The 22,362-nt window shown below is 39.3% G+C and overlaps 1 protein-coding gene and 1 long non-coding RNA gene across 5 annotated transcripts; one reads left to right on the top strand and one right to left on the bottom strand.

The window, feature by feature from the left end:
- Positions 1–716: 716 nt before the first annotated feature.
- SC5D (sterol-C5-desaturase) lies at positions 717–15,088 on the bottom strand. Of its 4 annotated transcripts, none has more exons than XM_020984874.2 (5): positions 15,014–15,088; positions 7,356–7,573; positions 5,852–5,984; positions 2,841–2,941; positions 717–2,346 (listed from the first exon to the last, which is right to left on the bottom strand). In XM_020984874.2, the coding sequence occupies exons 2-5, from the start codon at positions 7,563–7,565 to the stop codon at positions 1,891–1,893; spliced, it is 900 nt and encodes a 299-aa protein (XP_020840533.1). In that variant the 5' UTR covers positions 7,566–7,573; positions 15,014–15,088; the 3' UTR covers positions 717–1,890. The 4 variants fall into 4 exon arrangements, with proteins under 4 accessions (XP_020840533.1, XP_020840531.1, XP_020840532.1 ...); XM_020984872.2 differs by lacking the exon at positions 15,014–15,088 and adding an exon at positions 14,409–14,524; XM_020984873.2 differs by lacking the exon at positions 15,014–15,088 and adding an exon at positions 13,052–13,119.
- LOC144454540 (uncharacterized) lies at positions 14,628–22,035 on the top strand. Its single transcript, XR_013483021.1, has 4 exons — positions 14,628–14,704; positions 15,764–15,793; positions 18,008–18,038; positions 21,708–22,035. It is a non-coding gene; the product is annotated as an uncharacterized LOC144454540 (long non-coding RNA).
- Positions 22,036–22,362: the final 327 nt, after the last annotated feature.

Genomic DNA, 22,362 nt, shown 5'->3' with positions numbered 1-22,362 from the left:
TATCGTACAGATGAGGAAACTGAAGCAAACAGGGTTAAGTGACTTGCCCAGTCACACAGCTTCTAAGTATCAGAGGCCACATTTGAACTCGGGAAGTCTTCCTGACTCTGGGCCTGACACTCTTCCCACTACACCACCTAGTTGTCTGATCTGGTACATAGTAGATGCTTAATAAAAGTTTGAAAATCCTCAGAGGGTATGATCTCCAGGCCCTTCACCATCCTGGTTGGTCTCTGGACATTGTCTAGTCTATCACTGTTCTTAAAACTTGATAACCAGAATTGAACCCACACCCAAAATGTGGTCTAAAAAAGTGTATATATACATTGGAAATCTCAAAAATTACTGAATGCACAGGTAGGACTTTTAAGGCTGCTGATTAATATAACAGGACTATTACAGCTTAATAGGAAAAACACTGTTCCATTTCTTAATCTGGAGAATGCCAGGCAAAAAAGAACTCCAACTGCCTTTCCCTGGCTGTGAAAAAATCTTTTAAAATCTGACCAGTCAGAGAATATTGAGGAAGAAAACACCTCAGTTCTCTTACAATCTACATGATCATCTCTCAACTGTGATTTGGAAGAAAGTAACGTAGTACATTTTATGAAGACTAAAAATAAAACAAAGGTTCTATACCCAAGCATAACATGTTATGATACACCCTAAATTCTAATTACTCAGACAACAGCCAAATAAACACTCAACAAATAAAATCAGAATTAAATGCCAGTGCATTTTTAACAACTGGTATCTGTGTACATCTTTAACATTTCATGCTGCTTATGCTTCAAATATACATAAAAACCAGAGAACGCTGAAGTCCTTGCTATGTTTTGAGGAAATTTAATTGGATCAGTTTGATGACAATAATATTTAATTTTTATTGACATTTATACAAATAGTTGCATAGAATACTTTTGCAAACCATATTTATTTTATCATGCACAATATTTAGCTAAATCTTAAACTGCAGGTATATAGCTTTGTAACATGTCAAAGTGCAGTGCACCAATTTAATATAAAATTAGTACTGTCAAATATATTCTTATTCAGATATCAAATTTCACTTTTTAAAGTACATTCAAATTCAAGCATTAAACCACAGTGATTATTATTGTTTTAAATTTTTAAAAACACCTGAAAGTTTTATTTATGTAATCTTAAAACTGGAAGAATCACTACAAATAAAACCTAGGTAGTTTCAATTTAGGAAAAAAATTCTATTTATTCATTTCACTGTAAGACAGCAGTCTACTATTAACTTTACATATGGCACTGTCCCCCAAAATGAGTTTCCTTGGTATAGGAGGATGGCAAATCTTATAACACTGGCTATTAATTAGCTAACATTATTTAACTGCTAATTTTATACATCAAGATATGTAACATCACAAAGACATTCTCATTTAAAAAAAGTGCTGCATGTAGTCACCCCACCTGTTAACAGACCAATTAACACTGTCACAATAAGGCTTTCTTTCCACCATTAGATTAAAAGCTCTTTGTTATGATACTAAATCTTGTTTTTAAACAAAATTAGTCTTCCTCAATGAACAAAAGTATTTTAAGGTATATTACATAAAATCACCCTGCTATCCTTCATCACTTTCCTTCTGTACATTTTTTGAGGCCTTATGCTTTTCCAGTGGGAGATAAATAATTAAGACAGACTTTCGTTTGATATCTAGTGTTGGAACTGTGGAGCCCAGATTTTGGTGCTCACGGCATCCTGCTGCAATCCATCACCATGATCATATCATAGCTGCACTGAGAGTGCTGACTGTTAAATGACATCAGAAGAGTTGAATTTGATGATATCCCTTGGTAGCCTGTTGAACAGGTTTTTCTTCACTAGATGTTGCTATTTAGCAGTGGTTGGGCAACAACCTACTTAGTCTTTAAACTCTTTCCACTGAAAAACTGTTCATTCTTGCAACCATTTCCTGCATGGCCATTTAATTTTTCTTCAGTTATTGCCTTCATATAATTTAGTGGTCCCTTGCCTTCAAAAGCAGAAGGATACTTGAAAGAGCCTCCAATTCTATCCCACAGTGTGAAATATTGGCCATAGTTATAGTCAAAGTAGAGGTGGTGATCCGTGTGATGGGCTGAGCCATTAATAACTGCTTCTAAGAATTTTGGAACTCGGAAATCACCATCATGAATGGAAATTGTCCAGAAGTTCACAAAGATGTACAGGCCTAAATAGACCACTTTGTGTAATGGAAAGATGAAAGGGTACACATGATATGGTAGACTCTGAAGGAAGCCATCCACTGGGTGAAAAGCATGACTTGCAAATGGTGTAGTAATCTTCCAAATGTGATGTGGCTTGTGTAGATGCTACAGAAGGAAAAGGATGCCATTATCAAAAAAATAACTTTAATCTGCAAAATGTAATTTTTCATATAGAATAGACTTACAGATGAAAAGGATCTCAGAGATCATCTAGTTCAACTCTCTTACTTTACAAAGGAAGAAAATGAAACTCAGGGTTAAATGACTTGCCCAAAGCTATATAATATGAATTTAGATATATAGGTAAAAAATGATGCCTACATGGAGAATCACTTTCAAAATCAGTCCAAATTTAACATCCAAAACTCTTGCTATTGAACAAAATTAATTTTTTAAACTCTTAAAAATGTCCATCTTAAAAAAAATCCCTTTCTAGTGCCACATAGATTCATCCAAACAAAAAGATAAATGGGGCTTGTTAAGAGGTGGCCACTAAACAATCCGATTTAGGGAAAAGTTTTGGAAATAATTACATATATATTGATATAATGATGAAGTTATATAGCAGTATTTTTCCACTTTGCCTAGAATAACTCTACCTTATATACAAGTTTATGATGAAGGCCCCGATGAATCCAGTAGATTGCCATGTCAGTGAAGAAGAGGAACGATAACATACTAAAAATAACTCCAGGCCAACCTAGAATATGGAGACAAAGAGAGTAGCAGAATCAAATTTAAGCTTATAGTTCAAGATCAAAAGTCACTTTTCAGGTGTTCATCTAAGAACAAAATATAGTCTTGAAGTCTCATAGAGTAACTGATTATAATATAAAATAGCCTCCTTGTAATTTTCTAGAAATCCATGATTATTTCTTCCCTTCATTTTAGTATCATTTATTTCTCTATTCTCTTTCTCTGAAGGAAGCGAAATATATGACACTTCAATATAAATCTACTCAAAGATGTTAGATGCCTTTTTTGATAAATAGCTAATTATTTGACAGACGGATCTAAGGATGTTATTTATTCTTATCCATTCCCTTGCGCCCACTCACCTTATGCCACCCTTCTTTAATGTCTTTCCAATTTATCTTTTTCTTTCTATGAGCTTATCACATCATACCTAGATTATTATAACATCTTCTTAGTCATCCTGCCTTCTAATACTGTCAGGTTAATATTAAAAAAAACCCCAACACTTCACTGAAGAATTTTGAATACTTTTCTACCGACAATCAGATACATAAAATAGTTTTGTCTGTGACTTGGATGAAAACTCGATGGGGTACATAACTATCAAATCTATAGAAAAAACTGAGGTTGGAAGGTGTTAATATTTTAGATGACAAAATTGTATTTTAAAAAAAAAGCTTTATAGGCTAAAACTCTCAGGGTTCCAGGGAGTACAGTGAGGTGGGCAAATATGAAGGTGTAGGGCTATGGTGAATGGGACTAAGAACATGTACAGTTGGGGATAGAGAATGGGGTTTGTACATCAGTAGCTGGGAGTTCAGAATTGCTAAGATGCGTACAACATAAAGGGACAGAAGTATGGTAACCATTGAGGAGTGAGTACATGCAGAGTATCAGTGACTGGAGAGAGATCCATTAAGGGTTGCATCTTATAAGGCTTCAGGAGCTGGTGGTGCCTAACCTGCCCTGAAGAAGACCCTGGGGTGTGAGAGGTAGGGAGTCTTGTGCTGGAGTGGGCCTGAAAAGGCCTAGGAGGCCACGGAAGCCAAGAAGTGAATGTTGCTGCCTAGGCCCAGAAGAAATCAGGAGTCAAGCAATGAGGGTCCAGGTGAAAAAGACCTAGTGGGTTAAGGTGGTGATGGAGATGGCCCAAGGAGACAGGAGCCCAGTGGCCTTTCTTGTTCCCTGTGGTTCATATGAAAAAGACCCAGGGAATTCAATGGAGAATAAATTCAATCTAAGTCAACTTTATGATATGACAGACAAAATGGTGAATTTATTTTTAGGCTTCCTTAAGAGAAGCAGTGTGTCCAAAATAGGCAAAATGACAATCCCTAATCAGAACACATTTGGAGTACTGTGTTCAGTTCTGGGTGCTACATTTCAATAGGGCTACTGACAAAAGAAGGGATCTAGAGAATGCTGACTCAGACTGTTAAAAAAAAAATCTAAAAACTATGCCCACATGAGGAACAAAGGAAAGTAATTAATAGTACTGTAGTGTGAAGAAGAGGAGGATCAGAGTGAATATAGCTACTGTCTTACAATCTTTACAGGGTTGTTTTGTGGAAGAAATGGTTCCAAAAGACAAAACTAGAACCAATGGGTAGAAGTTATAGGGAGGCAAAATTTCAGTTCAATATAAAGAACTTCTGAACAACTGGGCTATCCAACAATGGATTGCACTGCCTTGCAGAGCAGTAAGAGCTCTACTAATCAATCAATCAATCAACAAGCACTTATTAAGAACCTTTGCAAAGACAAGAATGAAACAGTAATTGCCCTCAAGAAACTTAGGTTATGTCACTGGAGGTATTCTAGCACAGGCAGCATAATCATTTGGCAGGGATATTCTTTATTTTTTATTTTTTAAGGCAATTGAGGCTAAGTAACTTGCCCACGGTCACACAGCTAGTAAGTGTGAAGTGTTTGGTCTGAGGCTGAATTTGAACTCAAGTCCTCCTGACTTCAGGGTCGGTGCTCTATCCACTGCACCACATAGCTGCCCCTGGTAGGGATGTTCTAGAGGGGATTCAGGATTCAGAAAAAAGGTTGAATTAGATAACCTTTGAGGTATGTTCTAACTCAGATTTTATCAATAAAATATTCAGCCTAACATTCGTGACACTCTACAACATGGCCTCTATGTTTCCAACTTTTATCCCTTAAGCACTAAGCCCCTGCTATAGCCTGGCCAGTTCGCTCGATGTTGTGTCTCCACAGTTTTACTCATACTCTTTTATCTGTATGAAAAGCTCTCTCCACCTATATAAATCCTACTCATTTTTCAAAGCATAGCTCAAAGCTTTTAATATCATTCCATCCTACTGTAATCTCTCCATCCCCTTAACTTCTAATAGAGCTATTTTCCATACTACTACTTTGGTACTTAAACCAAGTACTGCCTTGATAAACTTTTGCCACATCTTTTATGTACCCCTTACTGACTACACAGATCATAAGGTCCTCATGGGCAGAGATTGCCTTTGAATAGTTTTCCATTGTCATACACATACAATTTGCTTCTTGCAAGTGCTATTGCTAAGTGTAAATATTTCTATTTCTCATAATTCTGTATGCAAAATATCTAGATTAACCTAGGCATCTCAAATTTTGCTGATCAATACAGAAGTGCTTTTAGGCCCTTTCACCAAAGTGTCAGGTCTCTTTATGCAACTTAATAACCATTACTGTTTAGAAAGAAAATAAAAATTTAGCAGTAATTCTTTACGGTGTCAGCAGTGCCCTTGGGTGTATTTTCCATTTAACTTATTTCAGGTTTGGTGACTTCATCTTTTTTCTTAAAATAATCTCAATGGAATTAACAAATGTTATGCTAAGGAGGCAATGTAGCCTTTAAAAGACATTTGTGTATATTCAGATTCTTTTCTTGACACTCAAATTGTTTACTCACCATATGGAGAATCTTCTATGTTGTCATACAGTTTGCTGTAACCTCTAATCTCTACCAGAAACAATAAAACTGTGGGAATGCTTATCCATGGCAGTGCTTGGACAGTATACTTAATCTCTCGATATACTTGGTTCTGAAATTCAAATTTTAAATATTAAAACTGGATCCATTATTTGTTTTCAATGTGCATTATCTCTAGTAATATAGATATATAACTACTTCTAGTTGTGGTTTAAAGATCTCTTTTATTAGTGTCACTTTATTTATTTTTAGCCCAAACCATTTTATATTATAAATTTATTATGCTTGTATGTGAGTGTGTAAAAGAGAGAGAGGAAGAGGAAAGAGATGGGAAAGAGAAGAGGAAGAAAAGAGAGGGGTGCAGAAAGACAGAGGGAGACACAGAGACAAAGGGGGAGAGAGAAAGAAAGAGAGAGAGAGAGAGAGAGAGAGAGAGAGAGAGAGAGAGAGAGAGAGAGAGAGGTGTGTACAAACAAAAGAATATTTCCTTAACACACATGCCTAATTTTAATTTCTCAGAGACATTCTCTTCCTTAAAATATCCCTACTGGACATTGCCATTTCAGGAACGTGCAATGAATACAATAAAAATTCTCCTTCTACCAGCTTTACCATACAACTCCTTAATGTTTGCAATTCTAACTCTGCAATAATTGAGAACAAGGGAACTGAAATATGAAAGCGATCAAAAACAATTCAAAAAATTCTAAATTCTATAAGCAGTTAGGTGGTACAGTGGATAGAGCCCCAAGCCTAGAATTATGAATTTATTGTTGTTTTGTCCTTTCAGTTGAGTCCAACTTGTCATGAACCCATTTGGGGTTTTCTTGGCAAAGATACTGGAGTGATTTGCCATTTCCTTCTCCAGCTCATTTTGTGAGGAAACTGGGGCAAACAGGGTTAAGTAACTTGCCCAGGTTAATGGAGCTAGTATCTGAGACTGGATTTGAACTCAGATCTTCCAGGCTTGGCACCATATCCATTGTACCACCTAGCTATTCTAGTCAGAGAGAGGGAGACTGGAGTTCAAATCCTGCCTCAGACACTTACTGTATGTCCCTGGACAAAGTCACTTAACCTGTCTTCCTCATTTCCTTCATATATAAATGGGGAAAATAACAGCATTTACCTCCCAAGGTTGCATCAAGGATCAAGTGAGATAAAATAATTGTAAACTCTGCAAACTTTAAAGTACCTTATAAATGAAAGCTATTAATAATAATAATAACAATAAAAATTAACTCGTCTATTTCCTCTGTTCTGCTTAAGGATAATACACTAAAGACCATAATTAGCTTATGAAAGAAAAAAAGCATACTATTCATAAGGCTAGACCAACAAATCAAATTACATTTACTAATCTACATACCACCCTGTTAAAAAAATTCATTCATAGGCCAGAAACAATAAATTTAATCTAATTCCTACCCCCATCCCCATACTTTAACTGATATATAGCATATAGGAAAAATGAAATGCTTACCTCTAAAAATAGTGGATGTTTCTTCAATGAGTGATCAAAGATAAAATAATAGCTCAGAGTTGCAAAAAAGAAATATAAAATGAAAGCACCAAGATTTGTTACAACTAGAAGACTGAGAGACTGTCGGATGATTTCATCCTCTGGCCACGTACTTGGATATACATACGGTGTGAAAAAATAGTAATCTGCAATATTCAGTATAAGATCCATTGTGACACCTGAATGACAAACAGATAAAAAGGCTTGTATTTCCTTCAACAAGAATCATTAGAATACTTGATGACTTTTATAAACACAGAACTGGTACCAGAGCTTTTGCTGCTGAAGTAGATGAATTTAAATTCACGCCACTGAATTTGGAGCCCTTTGTGCCAAAGCTTTCAAACTCCTTCTAAGGCTGAGTTCCAGCGATGGGCCCTCCAGCTTCAGTGGTGAGCACTCTGATTTTAGGAGCACAAGCTCTGAAGGCACGGGCTGTGGTTTTAAAAATACTGCTTTTTGGTAGATGCTCTAAGACTCAAAAGGTGCTATGGCTAGTCATAAGAGCTAGGAGCAAGGAAGTTACCTCTCATTGCCAAGGTAGGAGCAAAGATGTGTGTGTGTTACGTTTAAACTCTATAATACCCTCAGAGTACTATTATTCAGGTCCATTATTTTTTCTCTCTATTACCTAACCTTCCAAAGTTGTGTAACTCACTGCTTCTACAGCCTTGCAATCCAGTTTCTGCCCAACAGCTCCCTTTCAAAACTGCTCCGAATATCTTTCATGACCTCTTTACCACCAAATGCAATGGCATTTTAAAAATTCATGTTCTTATATATTCTGTTATTTTTGATACTGTTGACAAATGGTATCAAACTCAAACAGAAACCGGAACCACTAATGTGTATGTAATAGTGTAATATACACTAATGGTATATGTAAGGATTTCTGTGGGCTGCATATTGACTTAGAAAACCACATATTAATATTATCTGTGTTCTATTGATTTTGTTAAATATTTCCTATTTACATTTTAATCTGGTTTGGGCCACACTCAGGAATGCCACATGGGGACACAGCTGTACTATAGATAATCTCTTTCTTTGACTTCACTGACACTGCACTGTTGTTTCCTCAATACTTCGACTGTTTGGTTTCCTTTGCTGTCTCATCCTCCCATTTCTTAAATATGGGTACCTTCTAAGGTTTGGTCTTTAGCTACCTTCTCTAAACATACAACCCCCTCCTCCGCCACCTCATCCACTCTTATAGCTTTAGTTACGTGTGCAGATGACTCCTCTCAACTCTAAATACATTCACCAAGTCCTTGCCAAAAATTCTAGTCCTTTATCACCAACTGCCCTGCTGGAGAGCTACCTGATATCCTTGTCAGCACTCCAAATTTTATCAGCCTAAAATTAATTCTATGAAACATGCCCCTACCATTAACACATATATTTCTTTTGATGCTACTACCATTTGGGCTCAGTCACTCAGGAAACAACAAAACATTCCCCACCTTTTTTCCCTCAAATTAAACTTGTAGTTTTATTCATGTTTGATTTTTAATGTGTCAGAAAATTGAAATGAGGGGTGGGGCCCACGGGTGCTAGGAGTTCTTCTGGATGCCTGAGGAGGGTAGTAGAGCCCTGTCCAACTCCTATCCCTTCTCCCACTAAAAAGAGAGGGGGGAGGGTTTCCTGGTCCCCTGCTGGAGGAAAGAGTGGTGCTAGGTGAGATACAGAGAACCAGGGGGCCAGAGAGGATAGTTAGGGAGAAGTGGCTGAAGATTTTTTCCAAAATCCAGAATCCACAGCTCTCTGCTTTCAGATTAAATAATAAACCTTGGTTATCATTTTCACTCTTCCTTCTGCTTCCCAATCATCTGCCAAGTCCTAATAATTTTATCTTTCTTTTCCCTTCTTTCTTCTACTGAACATCTCTGATAACATTGGTCATACACTCAGAAACCTTCAGTGGCTCCTTACTACCAACTGAATAAAATATAAACCCATCCTGACATTCAAGTTGCTATATAATCTGGGCCCAATATACTTTTCCAGTTTTTTTCCCTGACACTCTAAGACTGCACGAAAATACCCCTTTGCCTGGAGGGGATACTTTCTCTCTGCCGCTTAGAGGGATATATTAAAATTTCTCTCTTCCTTAAAGTGACAAGTCTTGTTCCAACTCTTTTAGGACACTGACTCCTCCTAGCTGAAAGTGATCTTTCCCTCACATTTCTCATATCAGTTTATTTGGAACTCTTCCCTGTCCTTATCACATTCTGCTTTATAGCATAGCTTATTTGCTTAAGTGTTTTATTTCCTCTTGTAAACTGCTAAGGATATGATGTAATGGTATACGATTTCACCTAGTATTCAATATGCATTTATTAAGCAACCACTATGTGTCAGGCATTGTGCTAAGTGCTGGGAATATAAAGTTTACAATCTAATCAAGACCTAGCTAAAATACCACCTTCTATAGGAATACAAAATTTACAATCTAATGGAGGAAATTAGTAAACAAAAATGTATAAACAAGCTAAATATAGGATAAATATGAAAAAAATTAACAGGGAAACACCAGAATTAAGAGGGATTGGGAAAGACTTCCTATAGAAGGTGGTATTTTAGCTAGGTCTTGAAGAAAGCCAGGAGGCAAAGATTAGTAGGTATTCCAGGCATGCGGGACATTTAGAAAAAAGGCCCAGAGCCAAGAGATGATATGTATTGTTGAAGAAGAGAAAGACCAACGTCACTAGATCAGAATACATGAGGGTGGGGAAGGATAAGGTGTAAGAAAACCGGAAGGAAAGGGGATAGGTTATGAAGGCACTGAATGACAAACAGAAGGTTTTATATTTGATCCTGCAGATGACTGGAAACCACCGAAGTCTGAGGGTGGGGGCGAGGTGGTGCTATGACTGGACTGGCACTTCTGGAAAATCACTTTGGCAGCTGAATGGAGGATGAATGGAGAAGGCTTTTGTAACAGGGTGTAGGTGATGAGGGCTTGCACCAGGGTGGTGCCAGGATCAAAGGAAAGGAACTGTATTCAAGAGATGTCGAAAAGGTGAAATCAAAATACCTTGGCAAGAGATTGGACAGTCAAATGAGAGATAGTGAGGAACTGAGAAAGACATCCTGGAGGGTGGTAATGCCCTTGACTGTAACAGGCAAGATTAGAAGGGTTTAGGGGACAAGACAGAGTTGTTTTGGCTATGCTGAGTTTAAAACATCCAGTTCAAGATGTCTGAAAGGCAGTTGTAGATGCAAAACCAGAGGTCAGTAGAGAGGCTGGCGCTGGATAGGGAGACTTGAGAATCATCAGCATACAGGTAATTAAATAGGAGCTGATGAGATTACCAAGTAGCAAAGAAGAAAAGGCACAGGGAAGAATCCTGTAGGACACTCATGATTAGTAGGCATGACTTGGATGAGGATCCAGCAAAGTAGACTGAGAAGAACAGTCAGAAAGGTAGGAGAATAAGGACAGAGTCCTGTCCTAAAAACCTAGAGAAGAGAATAACATGGAGGAAAGGATGATTGATACTGTCAAAAGCTGCAGAGAAGTCAGGAAAAATGAGGATTGAGGAAAGGCTACTAGATTTGGCAATTAGGAAGTCATTGTTAACTTTGAAGAGAGACGTTTCAGTTGAATGATGAGGTCAGAAGCTGGACTGGAGGGAGTTAAGAGAGGAAATGGAGGTACCTATTTTAGACAGTTTTTAAAAGGATTTTGACCAGAAGAGGCAAGAGATATATAGAATGACAGCTGGGATGGAAGGCTCAAGTGAAAATTTCTTTTTTCCTTTTTTTCCACATTTACCCAAACAGTATTTTATTTTTTCCAATTACATGTAAAGATAGTTTTCAACATTCACATTTATAAGATTTTTAGTTCCAAACTTTTTTCTCCCTCCCTCCTCTTCCCCCTCCCCTAAGGCAGCAAGCAGTCTGGTATACGCTATACATGTACAAACATATTAAACATATTTCCATATTAGTCATGTTGTGAAAGAAGAATTAGAACAAAAGGGAAAAACCACAAGAAAGAAAAAACAAACAAAAGAGAGAAAATAGTATGTTACGATCTGCATTCAGACTCTATAGTTTTTTCTCTGGCTGTGGATAGCATTTTTTATCATGAGTCTTTTGGAATTGTCTTAGTTTTTGTATTGCTGAGAAGACTTAAGTCTATCAAAGCTGGTCATCGCACAAGGTTGCTGTTACCATGTATAATGGTCTCCCGGTTCTGCTCACTTAAGTAAAGGTTTCTTAAGGGCTGGAAAGACATGGGCATGTTAGTAGATGGCAGAAAAGGAGACAGCACAGAGAGAGAGAGAGAGAGAGAGAGAGAGAGAGAGAGAGAGAAGATAAGTGAGAGAGTGGGATGACAGTAGGAACAATCTGTTGGAGATAGGATGGAACTGGATTGCTTGTGTAGGTAGAGGGGACTGCCTTGGCAAAAACAGGGCCACCTCTGTGTGAGATGGGTGATGGAAGAGCCGGTAGCAGAAGACAAGCCAGCAATATGAAAAGAAGGAGCTCTCTGAGAATGGCCTCAATTTTTTAAGTAATATATGAAGCAAAGTTCTCAGCTGAGAGGGTGGGAGAAGAGGGAGCCACAGAAAGTTTCAAGAGGGATGGAAAGGTTTGGAAGAACCACTATGGAGAGCAGGATAGTGAGTTGATAAGGTATTCCCAGAACCCTGCACATGGTAAATGTTTAATTAATGTATACTGAATGACTTTTTAGTATTAATTGATCTTATTTTAAAATTTTAACAGGAGAACAGTAAACTTTATTAAAAAAAGGAACAAAGAGAGGGACAAGGGATCAAAGACAGGATAAACAGGAAGAGACATAAGCAATTGAGAAAGAAGAAAACTCATCAGATTATTAGGCAAACTAAACTTTTGTTATATCTAGCCATACATCTGGGGTGAAAATCTGAGCAGTCACCATCTTCTGACTTGCCTATGAAATTTGATTCACCAAAGGGTTATTAAACTTAAGCAATGCAAGAAACGTTATCAAATGCTGGAGGTACAAAGAAAAAAAAACCAGAATCTCTGCCCTCAAGGAGCTCACTGTCTTGCAGTATTGCTACACAGATAATAATACAATGCAAACTGAGGAGGAAGAGAGGAAGCACTAATAACAAGGGTTAACAGGAAAGGCTGTCTGGGGGACAGCTTCCTCCAAGGCTTAAATCAGGGACCAAGATATCTTAAGCTTGGAATGTCCTCACCTGTAAAATGGGGATAATACTCACAAGTCTCCACCTCCTCTTAGGATTACCAGGCAGGCTCAAATGAAATCATGAATGTTGTTAACATTTGAAAAGTAAGGTAAACCAAGGCACAAAGTTCCAAGAATGTTCAATTTATTGGGACAAGAAATTACCAAAGGGGTCTCTTGATTCCTCAGTCAGCCAAAAAGACCAACAGGTAGGTCTTACCAGCCTTAATATAGTTTTGGGAAGTACAAGAGAACAAATAACAGGAAGCAGCACAGATGGAAAACAACATGATTGGTTACAACATCTGAAGTAGCATAGGTGCAAAAACAATAGGATTGGCTAGACGTTTGGGGCTAGCAACAACTCCCTCCTTCCCCAAGGGGGGTGTGGGGTGTCAAGAAAGCCTGACTGAAAGTCCTGCTCGTTTGCTGAACAGAGATAACAAGACTTCTAGTTACCCACCTGCATTCCATAAGGTTATTGTTAGTTAAGATAACAGATCTCCCTTAATGGTACCTGGGTATGCAAGGCTGTATGGAGATATAATTTATTTCTTTGAGTTAAGGTGATTTATAAAAACACAGCTAAATTTAAACTCAGAGAGAGAAAACTGAACTTCTGAACTTGACTCAAAGAGTTAAGCAAACATGGCACGAGCAGCTAAAGAATAGAATCAATTACAGAACGGAATCAAAATATAAAAACCAAAATCAATATCTGGCTTTCTCAATGTGCAAATGTCTTGGTTGTTTGTTGTTCAGTCCTTTCAGATTCTTCGTGACCCAATTTGGGGTTTTCTTGGCAGAGATACTTCAGTGGTTTGCCATTTCCTTCTCCAGCTTATTTTACAGATGAGGAAACCGAAAGCAAATGGGGTTAAGTGACTTGCCCAGGGTCCCAAAGCTAGTAAAGTGTCTGAGGCCACATTTGAACTCAGGAAAATGAGTATTCTTGACTCCAGCCAGGCCTTTTTCTATGTACCATATATATATGTTTAGTAATTCAATTCAATAAATCTTAAAAGTCTACTATGTGCTAGACACTGTGCTAAGCTTTAGGTGTCGAGTACATAGATAATTCTAGAGTCTGTGTGGTACTTAAGTTATACCACACAATGGACATTAGGCATTTAATCCTTTTTCTTTTTTTCAAATAAAACTATGGAATTAACTCATTTTTAAAAGTTCAGCCAATGTGGCAGGCTAGCCCACAAGCCTCCCCAGATGGTATGTCCTGGTCACCTGTGGTCAAGATACCTGATCGGAGGGGGGGCTTCTAATAAAACCTTTTCCAAAATTAGGTCTGCTATCTCGGTGCAGCAACGCCGGCGGGGCGCTCAGCAAAACTTGGGGCGCTGCTATTATTCGGCTGTCATTCTCCCACCCTCTTTCCCCAGGAGCTAATGGAATGGCATGAGAACCAACTGCCCCCTCCCGCCCCCGTCCCCAGGGCCGGACACTCGGGCCCCGCTCTCTCCGACGGCCGGCCCGCGGGGCCCTCTCGCAGCCCTTCCTTCTGCCAGCCCCGCCGGGCTCTGGGGAGGGCCAGCCCCAAGGGGCAGCGGAGACGGCTCCAGCCCTCGGCAACCTCATCCCCGCACCAGCTCGGAAGGGCGCAAGCCGCTAGGGCTCCCCGCCCCGCCCCCCCTGGCTCCGCCGGAGGACTTTAAAGCTGGGGGTGTCCCAGTCCAGCAACACCCCAATTCCCAGGGCGCCGCTCCTTTCACCCCCGACCCCGGGCTCCTTTTTTCTGAGGGTCTCCCTCCCCAAAGCCCAGCTGACTATCCCCCCTGCTCTCAAGGACACCCCGAAACCTGCACCTTCCCCCTGGAGTGGGGCCCAGGCCGCCGCTGCCTCCTGGCCTCCCCACGCGCCTCCAGCCGCCGCCGCCGCCACAACTCCGCGCTCAAGAGACCCGCCACTGGGCAGCTCTCGGGCCTAGATCACCCGGGAAGGAGGGAGGAATGCGCGGAGAGGGGCGGGGCGGGGCGGGGCGGGCGCGGGAGCGAGGCCTCGACCAATCAGCGGAAGGGGGCATAGGCTGATGTGACGGCGAATCGCGCGAGCACTGGGAGCGAGGCTATTGGCGTCATGTGATGCCCGCGCCCTAGGACTGGTCAGTGGACTCTCCGGACGTTGGCGCTAGCGATGGGGGAGGGGGCGGAGCCCGGCTGTTGCTTTCGGCGTAGGTCGAATTTGGTGCTAATCCCGGGGACTGATCCCTTACCCCCACCCCTCATCCTCCCAGTCCGCTGGCTGCCGGAACACGTGTAGGAAAGGGTGGGAGAGCTGCCACGCACGGGTCACCTTTGACCTGGGAGAGCAGTGCGTGGCAGACCGTCACCCCCCACCCCAGCTGCCTGGAGGACAGGGTGGGGAGTGCTAGAGTTGTTCTCCGGGTTTGATCCCAGCTCCGGTGGCTTACCACTAAATGGGTCATCCTGGACTTGTTTCCTCTCCCAGGGTCTCTAGTTTCCTCTCCTGTAAATTGAAGGGGCTGGTGGTGACCTCTGAGATCCCTTCCAGCCATAGATCTATGATTCTCCTTTAACATAGCTCCACAAATGGAGCCCCGCCCCGCCCCGCCCCTCCAAATTCTTAGTGCAGTTTTAAACTTTAATCCATCCTCTTTATTCAGGTGTCAACTTTTGAGCTTCCCAAATCCTGGATGGATCTGACCATTTGTCCCGTCCTATCAGTCAGTCATTGCCCAATGTGACTATTTACTGTGTACAGTTGTACAGTGTTCTCTTGGTTTTGCTCACTTCACTCAGCATCAGTTCATATAAGTCTTTCCAGGTTTTTCTGAAGTCTGCTCATTATTTCTTATAGCACAATAGTATTTTATCACATTCATATACCACAGTTTGTTCAGCTATCCCACAATTGATGGGCATCCCCTCAATTTCCAATTCTTGACCACCACAAAAAGAGCTACTATAAATATTTTTGTACATGTGGATACTTTTCCCATTTTTATGATCTCTTTGGGATACAGCCCTACAAGTAGTATTGCTGGGGTATCAGTATGTTAGAATTCCTTATCTTTTCCTTCATGTGTTATATCACATTTATTTTTGTATGCATTGTTTCTCTCCCTGCCCACCCCCAGTGAAGTGGGCTCTTAAGCTCTTAAGCATAGAAACTATTTTTCTTTTTGTCTTTGTCTTTGTAGAGCCATCATCCAGAATGGGGCCTTAATGTGGTAGGTAGGTGCTTAATGTGGATTAAATTGTTTTGAATCCAGTTGAATCTTGAAGCACTCTTTCTCAGTCTCCTTGCTGTGAATAACGGTTATCCTTCTAATAACCTATCTTCTGAGCACAACAGAAGGGGGGTAATTTGTACTTCCTTTTTCTTCTATCTAGTTCGTTTGAAAAACAAACACAAAACCAAAACATAGATGTGTGGAAAGAATGCTGCACTATAAAGAGATCTGTGACATTGGAAAAATCAGGTCTTTTTCTAGGCCTACCTTTCCTCATCTATAAAATGAAGGGAGTTGAATTAGTTGATCTCTGAGAAGGAACTGTAGGAAGAAAGGTGAGCTATCAAGAAATACCCCTAAGGACAGGTGTTAAACACCGTCATGGAAGAAATAATTTGAAAGAGCTATTGGAAATCTGCAGAAAGGCATTGCAAGAGTACATTAATAGCTGGTGTGGCGCCCAATTAAAGTTAATGAAAAAAGACTTGTAGAAAAGAGTCTGGAAAACAGCATATTAATAATTCTAGACTTCGTTACAGACCTAAAGCAAGAAGTTAAAGTTACATACGGAGTCAAAATTATACAGGGAGTCAGAACAGTTCAAAGGACAAAATAATCACAATCTTTACTATAATGGCTTGAGAAGTAGGCATAACAAAGGTGAGAGAGAACCTCTGAAGAGGGATGTGGAAGATTTCTGGTCATAAGAAGTACAACACAATGACAATGCAAACTAGAGGAACCCAGAAACAAGAAGGCTGCAGACCACTAATAAATGATTATGTTATGTCAAAAGATATGTCAAAGGAAGTGACTAAAACTTTGAAAATGTAAAGTGGCAGGACCAGACAAAATTCCTGACTTGTTCAAACACTTCACAGTGCTGATTAAGCAAGGTACATTACAATCCATGGTAAATAGAAGTATGTATAGAATAATTACACACACACACACACACACACACACACACACACACACACACACAATACACTTATTTGTGTCTAATGGTAGCCATCTCTAGGGCTGGGACAGGTGGAGGGGAAGGAAGGGAAAAAAAAGTGTCATGTATTTGAAAGGAATAGCAAGTTGTGCATAGTAGATTTGCAATTTCATGATCGATCATCTTTTTATTGTATTATTTTTTTATTGTATTATGCTATGGAAATGCTTGTTTTATTCCATAAATTAAAAAAAAAAGAATGAAGCAATCCCTACTTGCAGCGAGCCTACACAGGTTGAGGTATATATCATCCCTGTTGTCCTACTAGAGTTGTACTAAAATGATTTCAGTGAACCTTCAGAGTATGAGCTTATATCTTAACACTTTTGTTCAACTAGAAAGAGCCATTATTTTATCCACCTATTCAGTGGTCCATAGAACACTGAATATAAAAAAATTAGGTTAACGACTTGTCCCAGTACCACTTCTATCTCAATCCCATTGCGTGGATTCCCTTTTGAGTATTGACCCCAATTGCCAACAAGCCAGCAGAGGAAACAGACACAGGAAAAACTGCAGTTTATTCACTCAGAGTGTGACACACTCCATCAGTAGATTATGGACATGTGTTTCTGTTTCAGTTTGGCAGTTTCTCATTAACCATTCCTTAGGTGAGACAAAGAGGAGATGTGTTCTTTAGTCAGTACAGAGGGAATGTATATTTGCTAGGATGCTTATCATTTGTTACAAAAGAAGGAATGTGTTCTTATTAGCATAGCTATTCACAGCATATCGAAGAAAATCATATATCACCTGACAGACAAGACATTTGCATGAGCTATCAAAGATATTCTTTGCACAATAAAACCTTTTACAGCAATTAGAGGCAGAAAGGAAACAATCAAGGAAGCCAGCCTGTAGTATGTGCTAAGGCAAATACATAGTAAAATGGCAAATGTAGAACAAAATGGAGTTAGTTATGTTGTCTCCCAACAGGAAATTCTTAGCTCTCAAAAATCTACTTCTGACAACCCTATCAAAAAAGTTGAGGACGCAGATAATTACAATGACAGCAATATGTAACAATAGGAAAGATAAGAATAAGCTTAATATCTTACACTTGAAGATTGCTTATACAAACCTACAGAAGATGACCTTACACCTGAATGCCTTTATTCGGTTACAGAAGGGTGTTATTTTATCAACTTGTGCCACAATTCATAGAATATTTAACGTAAAATAACAATAGCAAATTATTGATTTTTCCCTAGGACCGATTCTATCTGAACTCCAGTGAAAAAGGTAAGAATGAGATGAATATTAATATTAATAATGATGATGAATAATGGAATCAAAAAACCTTCTCTGGGTTATATCCATGTTAAGTAGACCACCAATAAGTTGACAAAAAATAAAAATAAAATAACTGAAGTTATACTAATTTGTTTACAGAAACAGAGAACTTGGTGGTAGGTATTCAAGACCATGTCACTGCTACCAAAAGGTGTGGAGAGTCTCCTTAAAGGAGCTCAGACTTATTGGTCAGTGCAGATTATATAAGGAAGTGGTGGTTGAAAAATGAAAATAAAAATTTAAGAGCAACATTTTAAATAGCTATCATGCTGATTTCTCTTATTCTCCAAGCTATGTGGAATTAAGCGTTTTCAAAATATAGACATTCAGCAGAAGAAATCAAAACAATGTGGAAACAGGATGAGGTACCTATTATCATCCCCATTGTCTTTTCTGCTACTGTGGTTGTCTTGAAAATGCTTTCAGTTAACGTATGAAACATGAAATTACATCTCTATACTCTTATTCAGGTATAAAACCCCCACCATTTTATCCACCTTCACAAAAGTTTGCAGAACACAAAGCATAAAAGAATAATAGGGTGGTGAATTAGATAATAAGCAATATCTCCTGACATTTACATAGTACTTTAGGGTTGAGAAAGTGCTTTATATACAGCACTAAAGCTAAAATTAGTAAAACTAAAAAAACTAAACTTTATGACTAAAACAATGTAAATGAGGTCACTAAAATGAAGCTGGACTCTGAGTAATGGTAACAATGAGGATCCTAGAAAAGAGATAGGGAAACAGACCTCCTCCTTCTTGGCAAAGAGGTGGGGGACTATTAGTATGGAATATGATATAAATATGTGAAATCATAGCTTAGCATTCAAGTTATTGGAATCTTGAGGACTCTTTTTCCAAGTATAAGCTTTGGGCATTTTTGTCAGGAGAGGAGCCATAATTCACTCTTTTGGTATGTTCGTGGATATTGCAATTTCATTGGTGTAGGTTCTCAGCCAGGAACATGGTGGGAAATGCTTAGTAATTGGCTTTCCCCCCCACCTGCTGCCAAAATGGACCCTTGACACACTTTTAAGTTTAATCTGCATTATTAACATTTTTTTCCATCTCTTTCTTAAGTCTAGGCCAAGTAACATAAATCAAACCTTGGTTTGTAGACTTTGCTGATTGCAGAGGTGTAAATGCTTATGTTGAAAATTTAACAATTGGCTCTTGTGAACTCCAACACACTACTGATACTCCCTCCACCAATGCATATCTACACATTTTCAGCCCATGTAATTTTTGTCTGTGTTTTATCAAAAATTCTCCATAAAATATTAACCCAAAGTGCTGGATGACAGTCTTCCTCCTTTAATGTTTAAGCTCCTTGGGGACAAGACAAGTCAAGCACTTATTAAGCACTTCTCATTTGGTGGCAAGTACTGGATTGTTTCATTTTTGTCTTTACCTAACACTGGAAACAGTTCCTTTAACATGTGACTTTGGTCATGTTACCTCCTTGATCTGTACAGCAAGATAGCCGTTATTCAATTAGTAAGCCCAAGGGAGCTTACATTAACTCAGAGAGAAATATCTGAGTTAGGTATGATGTGGTTCAAACTACTTCAGTTGTTAAGGCACACATTCTGGCTACTCGGTTCTTAGCAGGACTTACTACTCGGAGCAAGCTCGAGTGACAGTCCCCACTCCCAATATGTCCCATATACTTCAGCACACTTGATTTGGAAGTGATCTTTTTTAACCTCTGGAAATGGAAGAGTTCCAATTTAATATAGGAGATTAAAGGAAATATTAGTCAAATATTAAAACAGTAAACATTAGACACACACATATATATACATATATATGTACATACACACGTGTGTGTATGTGTGTGGGGTGTGTGTGTGTGTGTGAGAGAGAGAGAGAGACTTGTTCCCATTCTTTAGGAGTATTCTACTATCTCAGATCCTTACCATAGTACAGATAGTTTCATTCACTTATGTATGCTATAGCATGGAATTTTTCTACATAAAATAAAAGTAAAAATGAAAAGAGACAAATTATTCCTTTGTGGAGACAGTCATCACCATCTCTTTCACCCAATACTCTTTCACATTGCTTTCTAGATCTTAAGTGCATGTGGAGAAATCTGGAGAGCACATAACCACACTTGTTAAAAAAAAATGGGGAAGGATAATTCAATCAGTCAACAAGCATTAAGTGCTACTGTGCTAAGTGTTGGGGAGATAAAAAAGCCCTCCAAAAGCTTAAGCATGGCCTCTGCCTTTAAGGAGTTCACATTCTGATTGGAGAGACAACACACATATAACTCTGTACCTGTAAGATATATAAAGAGCGGATGGGAAAGGACTCTCTGTAGAAGGTAGGATTTGCGCTGAATCTAAAAGGAAGCCTGGAGGTAGTGATGAAGAGGAAAAAAATTCTAGGCATAAGGCACAGCCATTGAAAAGGCACAGAGTTTGGAGAATGAATGTTGTATACAAGGAACAGCAAGAAGGAAGATATTGTGGACCATAAAGCAAGGGAAAAGAGTCACGTTTAAGATGACTAGAAAGATAAGAAGGATAAGTTTTTGAAGGGCTTTAAAAGACAAATAGAAGATTTTATATTTGATCCTGGAAGTGACAGAGAGCCACTGGAATTTCATTGAGTAAGGAGTAACAGACTGTACAAAAATCACTTTGGCAACTAAGTAGAGGATGGATTGGAGTGGAAAGAGACTTGATTCAGGGTGACCCACCAGCGGGCTGTTGCAATATTCCAGGCATAAGGGGATGAGGGTCTGCATAAGAGTGGTGACTGTGGTTGGAGAGAAGAGGTTATATGTAAGGAATGTTGTGAAGGTAAAAGCAACAGAACTTGGCAACAGATTGGAATGAGTGTGAGAGAGGAGTCAAGGATGACACCAAGGCTGCAAGCCTGGGTGACTGGGGGCATGGTGATCCTCTTGACAGTATTAGGGAAATTCAGAAGAGGGAAGGGTTTGGAAGAGAGGAGTAAAGTTAATGAGTTCTGTTTTGGTCATGTTGATTTAGAGATTCTTATGGAGCATATAGTTCGAGATACCCAAAGGGCAGCTAGTGATGCAAGACTGGGAGCTCAGGAGGAAGACTAGAGACAAATAGATCTGAGACTCATTTGCAGAGAGATGATAATTGAACCCATGGGAACTGATGAGATCACCAAGCAAGATAGTATAGACGAAGAGAAGAGCCTTTGGGGACACCCAGTTAGTGAGCATAGTCTGGAAGCAAGTCCAGCACAGGAGACAGAAGAGTGAGTATGTAGGTAGGAGGAGAACCAGAAGAGAGCAGTGTCAGGAAACTTAGAAAGGAAACAGTGTATAGGAGAAGAGGTTGATCAACAGTGTCGAAGGCAGCAGAGAGGTCTAGACCAGTGAGCATAAAGAAAAGCCACTGCATTTGGCAACTAGAAGATCATTGGTGGCTTTGGAGAGAGCAGTCAAATGATGAGGTTGGAAGCCAGATGACAGAGGGTTTCGAATTGACTCCCCCCTACACCTCCCACGAGGTTTATGGGTTAAAGGGAAAACAGCTACAAAGATGTCATTTCCTCACTGCCAAGAGATATCCTGACTATATCCCACTGATGTTCACTTATTATGCTACTGTTTCCTCTGTCTCAGGCCTTCATGCTATTATTTCAGAAGAGGGAAGAAAGCAATGGAAAAAGATGACACCAAACTCGGATTGTTGCTGTTCAGTTGTGCATGACTCTTTGTGTTCCTGGGGACCATAGCATTCCAGTGCTGTCCATGGGGTTTTCTTGGCAAAGATACTTGGGTGGTTTGCCTTCTCTAGTGGATTAAGGCAAACAGAGCTTAAATGACTTGCCCAGGATCACATAGCTAGTAAGTGTCTGAGGCAGGATTTGAATTCAGGTCTTCCTGACTCCAGGCCCAGAGCCTGAGCCACTAGGCTGCCTCCAGAAGAACACTCCCAAGTGCTACTTGAACCAGATTAAATATAATTGATAAATATTTAGCAAAATAAAAAAAATTATAAAACATAATGTTAATTTGTGATTTTCTAAGTCAGTATGTGCCTGAAGGGATCCCTACATTCAGTTTAGTGGCAGTCTTTTTTTTTTAATTAAAATTTTTTTTAAAGTGTAGGATAAGGTGCCTTGCTTGTCAACATCCGTTTCTTTTGTTTTCATTTGTGCATTTTTACTTTATTTTTTGAATTCATTTAGTATTTTATTTTTCCTCAGTTGCACTTAAAAACTATTTTTTGACATTTGCTTTTAAAACTTTAGCGTTCCAAATTTTCTCCTTTCCC

This window comes from Phascolarctos cinereus, unplaced genomic scaffold (assembly GCF_003287225.1).
Source record: "Phascolarctos cinereus isolate Bilbo 61053 unplaced genomic scaffold, phaCin_HiC Scaffold_726;HRSCAF=1367, whole genome shotgun sequence".
Taxonomy (NCBI): domain Eukaryota; kingdom Metazoa; phylum Chordata; class Mammalia; order Diprotodontia; family Phascolarctidae; genus Phascolarctos; species Phascolarctos cinereus.
The sequence above is the reverse complement of the archived record's forward strand: the minus strand, read 5'-3'. Positions and strand labels throughout refer to the sequence as shown.